The sequence below is a fragment of the Notechis scutatus genome, chromosome 7 (genome assembly GCF_049901735.1).
Source record: "Notechis scutatus isolate UNSWTSFEM ecotype Mainland chromosome 7, rNotScu1.2, whole genome shotgun sequence".
Taxonomy (NCBI): Eukaryota; Metazoa; Chordata; class Lepidosauria; order Squamata; family Elapidae; genus Notechis; species Notechis scutatus.
Window position 1 is genome coordinate 27,991,574 of NC_142015.1, and position 12,326 is coordinate 28,003,899.

Consider the following 12,326-nt stretch of genomic DNA (forward strand, 5'->3'; position numbering starts at 1 on the left):
CGACTCTGGGCCGCGCCTCGCCTGCTTTCGGCCCAAAGGGTTGCGAGGGGCGGCGGGCTGTTTGGCGGGCGGGGCGCGCTTTGTTTACGGGCCCTGCGATGCTTGAGGCGGGGCGGGCATGCCGCCGCCTTCACACGCAAAACATCTTGCGCAGGCGCGAACGTCGCCCCTGCTGGGGTGGGGTGGGGTGAGGCCGCCTGCGTCGGGCATTGAGGCCTTCCCGCTTCTCTATTCGGAGAAGACCCAGCACCCCCCCTCCCGCCAGACAGCGGGACGCAGCCGCGGCGCCGGTCGCCCGCCGGGCGATTCGCTTGGATGCCGAACCAGAAACGGGCGGGTTGTTTCGTCGAGCGAAGGGAGGGCAGGCGCGCATCCTGGCCATAGGCGCCGCCCTTCGAGGGGGCCCGAAGGACGCCTGGCGGGCGGGGGAGAAGCGGCCAAGGTCGTGCTGCTCGGCCCGGCCCAGAATTCTCCCACTTCCAACTGTGCAGCTGGGCTTGCAAACATCTACGGGGGGGTGGGGGGTTGTTATTGCAAGACCCCAACCTGAAGGGCGGTTGGCATCGTTAAGAGAGTGGGTGGGTGAGCTTTGGCTCTTGGGACCCCTTTGGTCTTCACCCAGGGAAATAGTTGTGTGGCAGCTCCGTGGGATTTCCCACACCCTCCCTTCTGCGGTGGAATAATGCCAAGAGAGAGGCCCTGATGGGTGAGAGATGCCCTTGATTCAGACGTGCATGAATGGCACTCTGCCCTCTTCATCTGTGCCCAGAGGACCGGCAGCCCACCAGCTGCCCCAATTCTTGAAAGCACAGTATGATTCGGACCCCTCTTGGCCAAAGGGAGGGGAGGGAAGGCTTGGCTCAGAACCTGGCAGTGCTGCCCCTTCATGAAGCGTGCAGAGAGATGGTCGCCTTCTAGCTGCTGACCTCTGCAGCACTGCCCGCCAGACAAATGAACAGGCCTTACTACTGTTGGGGGAAGGAGGCCTCCACCAGGTTGACCAACCTCCTGATCTTGGAATAGCTGCCTGCGTGGGGTAGTTAATGCCAACTGCACCATAGATGTTTAACCTGCTTTGTGGTGGTTTTGTGCATTGGCTTAAGAGGGCTGTTTGGTCAGGGATAGGCAAGGGAATGCATGGCCGCCCCTGGGCCTGCCTGTTTCCCTAACAGGCATTTCTCTGCCCACCTCTGCTTTTTGGCCCACTGATGGTCCAGACCCAGAGGGAGTCATCTGGGTTACAGTACTGTGTCAAGTTCCCAGAGCGTAGCTGAGCGTAGCTGTGGTTCAGTATGTTCAAAATGCCCTGGCTTGCTTAAGCCAGTCTTGGTTAACAAAGCAGTCCATGGCCCTTTGTTTTGGCCTTGAGCTGGTTGGCTGTTGGTTGCCCCTCAAGGTGATCATCTGTTCTAGGCCCTGATCGCTTTGCGTGGTGGGGGGAGAAAGTTATCTGGACGAGGCCTTTCCTAGTGGCCTCCATGGTGTCAATCAGTTAAAATGGGGACAGAAACTGCTGATGTGGGCTGTGGTGCCTGAATGATGATGAGAGATGTTTTGCTGACTTCCACAACATGGGAGGGGGATTTAATTATTTATTTGTACCCTGATTTTATTTGTACAAATATTTTTACAAATAACTCAAGATGATGAACACATCGAACATACCTTCCTCCTATTTTTTTCCACAAGAACCACCTGTGAGGTGAGTTGGACAGACAGAGAGAGAGATTTGCCCCAAATCACCTACCTGGCTCTCACGGCTAAAGCCAGACTGGAACTCAGTCTCTCCACCCTAGTGCCTTAGCCATTAGACCAGCTGGCTCTCACGGGAGTGGGGGGGGGGCAGGAACGGCTAAAGATGTGGGCCAACGTGGCGGCCGTGAGAAGAATAGCCTGCTCTGGTTCTTCCTTCTGGCATTGGGTGGGCTAGGATGGAGGCCAAACAGCCACTCCTTGGGAAGGAGGCCTTCTTCTCCCTCTTGTCCTGAAAGACCCAGCTGCAGAGAATGCAGAGCTTTGAAGCCTCTGGAGCAAGACCCTGACAGTGCTGCTCTCGGTTGGTTGGGCTCCTTCTGCACCCGGACTAAAGATTTATTCCTCCAAGCTTTCATTCTGGAGAGAGAGAAGTTCACAAATGAAGGCGAATCTACGTGGTGTCCAAGGATGATGTTGCGGGATCCAATCAGGATCAGTCACCGGGACCAGAGATTTAGTCTTCTGAGCTTTCGGACCGTGCTAGAATCCATCCTCGGGGAGCTTCTCTCCAGCAGACTGTGCTTTGGGCTGTTCTCTGTACGTTAAGAGTTGCTGGTCCCACTAGGGTTGTTAAGCAAGGACTACCTCTAATAAGATGTCGATGAAGGTCTGGTCACTTCTGGGGGCCCTCAAGGATTACCGTAAAGGGTTCCCAAAGGTCCTGTTGCAACTGAGCTGTTCGTACTTGGTGGGAGCCGTTTGGAGGCTGAGATGGACATCGGAACAGAAGTCGCTCCTTCCTGGATTGGACGTCTGACCCATCAGCCAGCGCTCCCAAGAAGCTCTGTAGCCCCCAAGCAAATACTTCAGGCCAGTTTTCCTCAACCTTCACGAATCAGCCAATTCTTTTTTTAAAGTCAGAGAAACTCTTACCCAGCATCACACCTCATGATAGCAAATTCCAAAATTTAATTATGTATTGTGTAAAAATATTTTTGAAAGTGAGATGGGTGGTACCTAAAATCTGACAAATAAATGAGAACATCCTCTGAAAATTTTAGCTTTTGTGGCAGTCATGTTTACACAGCCCACTACTTTCCCCAAAAACTTAATAAGTACACAAAATGGTAAAAACACATGTTTTAAAGAAGCATTCCCTGTTTTCTGCTAGAAACTATGCAATAACGCAGATCTTTTGGCTTCCTCTCAACATGAGCTGCCCAGGGGACTTCCAGCTATGATTCCTCCAAGGTTTCTGGAAGAAAAACAGCAGCAGCCTGGAAGGATGCTCTGGGTGCGCTGTGGTTAGGTGTGCAGTATTGCAGGCAAACTCTGCCCACAGCCTGGAGTTCAGTCCTGACGGGGCACAAGGTTGACTCAGCCTTCCATCCTTCTGAGGTCTGTAAAATGGAGATCCAGACTGTTGGGGGCAATAGGCCTCAACTACCCAGAGTGCTGTAAACAACTGTGGGGTGGCATACAAGTCTTAATTGTTATTGCTATTGGTATCACCCAAGGTCATTAGGTATTATTGATTGTAATAAATTTTAAAGACTACTGTTATTAACCTCTCCCCTGATGAAATGTTCCAGAGCAATCAAACATTCATCGGCTCCTTTGTACCATTTTGGAAGAGCCTGACTGCTAGCAATCAGCACCCAGATGAGCATGGATTAATTCCAAGATTAACATCAGAGCAACAATCAAGTAAACAATAGCCCAATCAAGCCAACAATAAACAGACCAACAAAACAAGATTCTCCCACTAAGACTGATGGGCAAGCCACTGAAATATAAACTGAGAGCAAATCCCACTCCTTCCTAGCACCGATGGTGTTGCCTAGTTTGGGTAATGAAACATCTGCAAGAAAACAACTGAGCTCAGAGAGTGCCAAAACCCCTTCATTTCAACCCTGTGCTGCAAATATTTTCCTTTATTGATATATGCAAAATATTGCATGGCCTGCTAACTCTTGTCCTATAGGGGCCTGGTCATAGGGAAGGGACAGGTGAATCATGGAGGCAATTGAAGGGGGTTGTTGCTGGGTTCCCTATGATATAGCCCCCTGTGGAATGTGCCCGAGAGCTGCTGCCTGTTCAGGCCCATTACGCAGAGGACGCTTGTTGGAGGCCAAGGACATAAGAAGCCCCAGACTTTTCTGGCAGTCCCCAAATGTGGAGGGGTGGGTGGGGGGTGGCAACAGTTGCCTTTGGGCCGGGTGCCCTTTGGGAAGCCTTGCTGCAGCAGCAGCAGCACCCGAGGGCCCTTGTGCTGTCCCTTCGTTGTCTTCCAGCCGCTGCTGAGGCTGCTGTGCTGAGCTTTGCCTTCTATTTTGGGTGGGGATCCAGAGGGCAGCAGGCAGGTAGGCAGCTGGAGGAACAGGATGTGCTGCTGGCTGGGCTGAGAAGTGACCTGGGTCTGGACTGGAGGATGCCTCTCTGGGTGTAGGGATCTCTTGGGGGGCGCTCGGGTCCCTTCCTTGCTGAGCCAGGAGGCTTCTATGGGTTGAGGCAAAGTGAGGAAAGATGGCTGAGAAGAAAGCTGGGGGCTCTCCCTGGACCTGGGATTCAGGCAACAGGCTCCCCTCGGCCTGAGCTGCAAGCAAGCCAGTCTGCCATGATCCAGCCAGGCTGGCTTCTTAGCAAGAGAAGATGGCACAGAAGGGAGCTGGGTGGGAGGAAATCACAGTTCTGCAAGTGGCAGATGATCCAAAACGGAGTCCCCAAAGCACAGGATTGTGAGGAGGTTCTGGAAAGTCCCCCTGAGAGCCTGAGCCCAGGAACCCTGACTAGACTTCTCTCCTGCCCAGGGCTGCCTGATGTTCTCTCTCTCTCTCTCTCTCTTGGTTGCCTGCAGCACAGCCACGATGGGAGGCAGCCTGCTTTTCCTCTGCTCTTTCCTGGTTCCAGGGATCTTGGCAGAGGGTATGTATAGCTTGTGGGGGCTGGGGGAATGGGCCTCCCCAGTGCCTGTGCCCCAGCCTGCTCTTGTGGCAACTGCTGGGGAGGAACAGAATTGGCCGGTTTCCTTGCGTGCCTGCAAAGTCAGAACAGCAGGTGGAGGTCCAGGACCCGGTCCTCTCTGGCTGCGTTTGGGGGAGGAGGGGGGAGGACTTGGCTCCCTCTTGCACTGCCCACAGAACGGCCACATTGTGGATGTTTTGTTTGCTCTTTCCAGCGACCGAGCAAGAGAAAGAGAAGGACCCCTTCAACTATGGTGAGACACAAAACACCTTGATTTGACCCCCTCTAACATTTCTGAGCATTGCTGCCCCTTTGGAACTGCAACCCCACTTCCATTTGGTCTCTCCCATTCCCCCCCCCCAGACTACCAGACCCTGCGGATTGGCGGCTTGACCTTTGCCGTGGTTTTCTTCACGCTCGGGATCCTGCTGATTCTGAGTAAGTGACCTCCAGATTAAGGGCAGGAATGCCGCTTGCCAAGAGCCTGGCCTCCCTGGTGCAGGAAAGGAAGCCAAGTGGCGATGGCCTGCTTCCCCTGGGTACTCTGGCCAAGGTGAGGCTGTGGCAAGAAAGGGGGCCCTGGGGATAAAGTTTTCATCACCCCCTCTGCCTGCACCAAAAGAAAGAGATGGAAACGGGAAGCAGCTGACGACGACCATCCCCTGGGCTGGGGCTGCCCGGGTGGGCTTTGCGGGCGAGGGCACAAGGTGCCGCTGGCTATGCTGAGGAGGTGCCCATGCCAGACCTGCCCTTTCTTGCCCAATGAAAGGGGAAGGCCAGTGGTTTGTGCACAAGGCAACTGCTTTGTCAAGTCGTCCCCCCCAGCTCAGCATCTGGTCTGCTCTGCTGCCACGGTGGGAGAAGTGCCCAGGCCGCCAAGAGAGTCCTGGGCAGACAAGACTTCTCCAATGTCCCCCACCCAGAGCCATCTCCTCTTGCCTCACCATGCCGTGTCTTTTCCCTCAGGCAGGCGATGCAGGTGCAGCTTCAACACAAAGGCCAGGTGGGTGAGGCAGCATTGCTTCCTGGCTGTCCTTCCCCCGTCACCCCTCTGGGGAATGGGAAGGTGGTGACGCCTCCTGTCTGCTCTTGTTCTGCAGGGCTCCTGGTGATGAGGAGGTGCAGGCTGAGAACATGATTGCGTCAAACGGTAAGGCTTGGCTGCCCCCATTCAGGGGGAGGTTTCCTGGCCCCAGAAGGGGGCAAAGGGTTTGCGGGGCCCATTCAGTCTTCCACCTGCCTCCCCTCCCCGCTTGTGCCACCTGCTGGGGCAAGAGAGGGGCCCGGGAAGTGTGCTGCGTTTGCCTAGAGGGCTGTCTGGCCTCCTGGGGGAGCTCCCCCTTTCCTGTGGCTGGGAGGGAGGGACCGGGCCCACCAGAGTGACCCTCCTGCATGGGCCATGGGAACTTGATCTGTGGGAGAGAAAAGCATCAAAGGTGGTTTTTTTGCAGCAGCAGCACCAGCAGCACCACAGAAAGAAGAGAACTGAAGTGAAGGTGTGCAGGTGAGTTTTCAGAAGGGGAAGAGTGTTGAACAACAGAAACTGAGCAAATCTTGCCAAATTGAAAATTCAGGGATTGTCCTGAGAAGGAGAAAGGAGCAGCTGACCGAGAAAACCTGGGTGGAGAAAGACAAAGAAGCCTGAACCTTTTGGGAAATTTGCATGAAAAGTGATCTTTGCTTTCTCCCAAGAGTGGCTACAGTTGGCAAGCCTTTGTGAAATGGGGCTCTTGTTGTTTTAAATGTTATACCAGATGTGCCTTCATGTGCTGCACAGGGGCCTCCTGTTTTGCCACTGTCTCCTTCTCTTCTTCAGCAAAGGAGAGCTGACACTGGACCAGTGAATTCCAAATGCAAACCAGATGAAGGGACGTGGAGGTGATGGCCCCCGGTCCTCTAAGGGAATGTTGACATGTTGGTGTCCATGTTGGCCTGTGCCCTGGAAAATCAGTCCTCTGCTTAACTGTTCCCCATCAAATCCATGTCTGGTTGCATAATGTTCACCTGTCATCATTGTGGCCTTGATGTGTCGTCCTTGTGCAACTATCTCCTCCGTGACCCCCCTCCTCCCCCATGCCGGTTTTATATGCTGACCCTCCCAGGTGAAGAACTGGCCACTTCTGCCTTGATGTGCGCAAAGGCTATGGCTGCCCCACTCCCAGCTGAAACTCGAGGAGGGAAGGACAAGTGGCCTGTGGGAAGGGCCTGGACTGAGGAAAGGGAGGCCGGGACCTTGGTGGTGTTCAGCCTTGGCAGCAGCGGCCTCCCTGCCCCCCGCCCTCTGGCCCTTCCAGAAGCTGCTTGTCAGCAAGGCCATCCTGTCTCTGGTGCCTACCAGCCACAGGGCCAGGAAAGGAGTTGGAATGGGAGGGGTGCTTCCCTTGGCTCCCCAGGAGGCTAAGAGGCTAGTCTGGCCGGGTCCTTTTCCTCGGTGGGTGCCTTGGGGTGAGGGCCAGGTCTTCATGGGGTGGGCTGAGGCGACTCCTGTTACCATTGACTTGATTTGGATAGGGCATTTGTTCTGCCAAGTTCGCACCCCTGCAGGTTGCAACACAACATCCTGCAAGATCCTGGGTGCCCTTTGGTTCTTATTCTAAAGTGCTTGGCAGAATTGGCAACAGAATTCAGCCCAGGAAAGAGTGAGAAATTCAGTTCCAGGATGGTTTCCATTGGAAGCTCAGAGAGCAGCAGAGGCTCTTCCGGATGAGGGTGGGAAGTGGGTTTGGCCTGACCTTAATGCCCCATTCCCTAGCCCTAGAAATCCCCCCTCCCAAATGCAGAAGGCTTCCCTGGTCACTCCTTATCTTATGCAGCCACCTGGTTAGATGCCATCAGTTGAGGAAAGCAGAAGAGGACCCGACCCTTTCCCTTCCCCCCCTCCCCCGTTTTGTCTTAGCTGTGGTTGCCACACCTTCTGTATTGCCATGTGGCTCTATCGTCTCTGTAGTGTGCAGTAGGTAACAACCATTGAAAACATCTGTGTACAAATGTAATTCCAAAACCCAAACCCTGGTTGTGCATTCCCTTGGTGTAGGCTGTCCTACTGTGTGGCTGTGATAAAGGACCCCCACATGTTTGTGCTGTGTCTCAACTCAAGGGGAGCATCAAATAAAATGTTGTTTCTATTTCAGTGCCTCAGTGTTCTCCTGCAATGCATGAGGGGTCCTGAGGGGGGCTCAGTGAATGAGGAGGAGTTGGGTTTCCTGCACTTCTAGGGCCTGTGGTCCCTTCAGCCCAGGCCCTTCCCGTTTGCAAAGGAGAAATGCAGCTGGGCAGCCTCTCCTTTTCCACAGCATCGACTGGTTCTCTCTCTCTCTCCCTCCCTCCCCCCCTCCTCCCCCCTGTCTGTCATCAGACAGCACAATCCCATAAAATCTGAACAAAATACAAAGTGTGGTTGGTGGGGGGAGATTTCCTGCCTGTGACTCAGGTGGTGTGCTGAAAAGAAGGCCAGGGGGTGGCAAATGCACCTTCCTGGGAGTCTGGGCCCTGAGTGAAACCTCCACCATTGGAATGCCAGGTGGGCAGCCAATGAAGGGCCCCCCAGGAGGAGGTTCCGCTGAGTGGGTTGATGGCCAGAGGGGAATCTGAGGGCGTTTCTGGTTGACCTTGGGGAAATCCTTCAACTTGGCTTCCTGGTGTGGTTGCTTTAGTCTCCTTTAGGGGTTTCCGTGTAATGTCAGAGCAGGAGCCGGACATCAAAAAGCATTTGCTGGCACCTGAAAGATTGAGGTGGATTATTGCAGATGTTTTAGGGGATCACAACTGATGGAAAAACAAACATGTTGGAGAACTTCAAAAGCCACATGACTCCGTTGCTAGGGAAAGGCTGTTTGCAATGGTATCTGCGCCTGCACCCCACAAGTTTACAGCCGATTGTTTTAAGCCTTTCTGCATTGCTACAGCAAACATTTAAAGCCACGAGCCTTGTGCAGAATGTGTGCGCGCACAAGAGAGAGCTTTGGCTTCTGGGGTGGGAGACAGCTCCAGCTGTTTGGTTTTGGGGTACCCCATATGCTTCATTGGCAGGGAGACCAGGATGTTTCCTGTCTAGACGCAGACTGCTGCAATGTGATACCATGGGGAGGGAGCTGTCCAAAGAAGGTGGGCTCCCAGTCTGAGAGAGGCAGGTGTCCAAAGGACAGCACTGAGCCACCTGCTCATTCTGGAGTGGGTGGTGGCAGGCAAGAGGGCTGGAGATCGGCTTCTCCCCAAACTGGACCCCCTTATTTACCTCCACTGCAGCTGAGTCTCTCCTGTAACCCTGGTGCCAATTCTGGGGCAGCCACCACTCCATGCGAGCAGCAGCAGGATGGAGCAGAGCAGAGCGGGGAGCTTTGGGTGGTCCAGGCCTCAGCCTGTGCCTTGTTTTCAAGGAGACGGAGCCCTTCCAGAGGAAGGTAGCCTCCCCCAGGCTCTGCCTTGTGACTGGGATAAACATTACAGGCAGCTGGTTAATGGTTAATGAGGTGTTTGTCCTCCCTGCTCCCCATTACAATGTGTGTGTGTGTGGCCGGGGCTGGCTGTCCCTATGGCCAGTCGCCAGACAGGCTGGAAATGGGTAGGTGGGCCAGGATCTTCACAGCTGGAAATAAATTACCCCCTCCACTAGCCCCCCTTCCCATTTCCTCCAAAGGAAGCCAGAGGAGAGTAACTCCGACCTTCTGATCCAGCCCTCTTGGAGGGACCAGGTGGCCAAATGGGACTGTGGATAAAGAGCGCCATAGGTTAAGGAGAGACCTGGACTCTGCCTTGTAAAGGCAGGCATTCCTCTCACTGGGGGACCTGGACCAGGGGCGGGGGGCGCGTTGGAGAGCTGGAAAAACCCCAGAAGAGGCGTCCCCATCAGACGCGCGAGGGGGTCCTGCCTTGGGCGGGAGCTAGCGCCTTATTTATTGCCCCGCGCAGTTGCTCTCCAGGCCTTTCCGCAGCGAGATCCGGGCGCTCGCGGGCAAAACCAGCGGGTGGCGCGATGGGACCGGCTCCTTTCTCCCCCACCGATGTGGCAAGTGGGTCTTTTCTTGTCGTCGCCGCGAGCCTCTCGGGGCTGCCCTCTTGGCTGGGGCGCGTAGCCGGCAGTTCCGCCCTGGCTCCACCAGCCGGCCGGAAAGTTTCGGATGCCGAATGCGAAAGGCTCTGGAGCCCGGGTGGCAGCGTCGCGTCCTCGGAAGCCCCGCCCCGCCCCGCCACTGCCCGGCTTCTGATTTGGTTTCTTTTCTCTCCTCCCGTTCCTGCCAGAAAATTTGCCGGAGACCGAGAACGGCCTCTTTTCTTACGGTAAGAAGTGGCGAGGGGGCTAGCTAGCCCCAGGAAGGGGCGGTACAGGGAATTGGCCGCCGCCTCTGCTTGCCCCGGCAGGGGCTCCAGAGAAAGGGGAGACGGGCTTGAACCGCCCGGTCCGTTAACACCAAGCCGTCTACTACGCGAGACCTCCGAGGAATTCCACGGTGAAGAATAAGAAGGGAACGGAGAGGAGGAGACCCGACACCGCGGAGTCTTGTCCCCCCCCCAAAAAAAAAATATATTCGTGTCATTTCATTTCTATCGCGCTTCCCTTTGAGCCAAACACAACCGAACCTGCTCACCTAAGGCAGAGCAACCAATAGGGGGCGCCCTCCGACCCCATTAAAAAAACCACCACCCCCTCCCGCTTGCCGAGCCGCGCTCTCTCCGGGCACCTTCCTTGGAGGTGTCCGAGGAGCTTCGCCTCCTTTGCCGCTCGGAGCCAAGACCTTCCCCGCGCGTTTGATTCGCCGCTTGTTTGGTAAGTAACCGGCCGGGGCGTTCGGCAGAGGCAGCCACTCGGTGCAACGTTAGCGCGGGGTCCTTGCCCGGCGGCAACCCGAGGCCAACTCAGTGGCCGCCCCGCCTCTCTCGCTCTGCCTCCGCTGAGCGCGCTTTCTTCTCTCCCCAGACTACGAGACCGTCCGTCACGGGGGGCTCATCTTCGCCGTGGCGGCCTTCCTGATCGGGCTCGCCATACTCTTCAGTAAGCGGCGGGGAGCGAAGGGAAGGGGAGCGAGGGAGGTTCTGGCCACCTTCCCCCCGGGACCCAGGAAAGCGGGTCCCTTCCTGCGAGGAAAATAGGAGCCGCCGCTGCCTCCGCCTTCTCGGTCTCGGGGTAAAGCTCCAACTCCCGGGGGCAGGTGGGAGGGAGGACATCGGGGCGGCCAGGCGGAACCCCCAACAGCTGCCCGTTCTGGCGGCTCGAGGTTTCACCAAGTTCTTCCGTTGCAGGTCGGCGGTTCCGCTGCGGAGGGAAGCAGCAGCAGCGGCGGTGAGTAGCCCTGGCCCCATTATCCAAGCCTTCCGGGCCCGGGGACTTTCCTGATCTCCGCCTGCTCTCCCACCCCCTTCTCTCTCCAGACCCGGCGAAGGGAACGAGTTGTAAGCCCGGCTCTGCCCAGCGCCCCTTTCTGCGGGCCTCCGGCTCCCTCTCGGAGGGGGACGGGGAGTGAAGGCGGTTGTAGCACTACTGCGGCTGGGGTGCTTCTTCTCTCCCGGGAGCAAGAGGCTGCGGGCCGCGCAGTTACCACTTCTTGCTCCGAAGGCTCAATCGGAAGCGTCTCCGGGCGCGCGTCCGAGGAAGAGATGCGCCTAAGCCGCGCTTGAGTGCCGCCGCGCAGCCTCTGGCCATGAAATAAAGCGCCGCCTCCCAAACCGGGTTTTACCCTGAGAACGCCGGCTCCGCTTGATCCTTTGGGCCGTCCCAAGTGGGCGGCAGCTGCGACGTTTTTCCGACCGGGCCATGCTCTCAGACAAGGGGAGCGGGACGTGGGATCACGGCCGACGGGCAGGAAGAAGGCGCGGGGGTGGGGGGCTTTCTGTGCCTAAGCTGCGCTTGGTCTGGGACAGACTGCCAACCGGCGTGTTTGGATTGGGGGCAGGGGGTTTCTCCTCAGCGGCCCAAGAGCAGAGTTTTGGTTTGAGGGCGGCCGGACTGCCTTTCCTTCGATGGATGTAAGCAGAAGACTGAAAGGGGCAGCAAGTGGCCCGAGGGAGGCAGGAGGGGTGGGGGTGAACGGTGCGGACCAGCATTCTGTATGCTGCAACTGCTCAAAGAGCCTCGGGCCAGAAGAGTATTTGCATCCTCCTAAGGTCTGAGCTGTGCCCCAGACCTCTGCCTTTGATGCCATCTTTTAATGGGGCAGGGTGATTTCATTTGCAGTCACAAAGAGACATGGGATGCGATTCAGCCAGGATTGCTGCTAGCCATCTCTTTCTTTTGACCTTTCTCCACGACTGAATCCAGGTGCTTTCCTCTGCCATCCTTGAGTTGGCACAAAAATAGACCTGCATAAAAGTTGGTGTCCCAATTGCCAATCTCTATCCTGTCCCTTTGCCTGTTTCTGAGCCCCGGTTTCTGAGCATGTCAATGGTTGGCTTTCTCTGGTACCTTTGGTGCCCCCATCCACCACACACCTCCTGGTCAAGAGACTGCAGGAAGAGGGACGGTGGTGGACCTTTGGGACCCAGCTGGGCTTCTCAGGCAAAATTCAACTCGCTCTATCTTGACCAAGAGGGCTGGAGGGAGAAGCTCTCCTATGATATTAAGATTTTGTGCAACCACAGAGTTCCAGTTATTGGGGTTTCTGTTTCCTGACCAGATCTGTTTCAAAGTGCTGAATGTGGGGATGGCAGAGGCCAGTGAGCTCCCCTTAACAATA

General features: G+C 56.0%; 1 protein-coding gene across 1 annotated transcript; it reads left to right on the plus strand.

Moving 5' to 3' along the window:
- The first annotated feature begins 4,096 nt into the window (after positions 1–4,096).
- FXYD6 (FXYD domain containing ion transport regulator 6) lies at positions 4,097–11,338 on the plus strand. Its single transcript, XM_087969828.1, has 10 exons — positions 4,097–4,620; positions 4,874–4,912; positions 5,023–5,097; positions 5,626–5,662; positions 5,760–5,809; positions 9,420–9,668; positions 9,898–9,936; positions 10,574–10,648; positions 10,897–10,936; positions 11,026–11,338. Exons 1-10 carry the CDS (start codon positions 4,515–4,517, stop codon positions 11,048–11,050), a joined length of 735 nt encoding a protein of 244 aa, XP_087825954.1. The 5' UTR covers positions 4,097–4,514; the 3' UTR covers positions 11,051–11,338.
- The last annotated feature ends 988 nt before the right edge of the window (positions 11,339–12,326 follow it).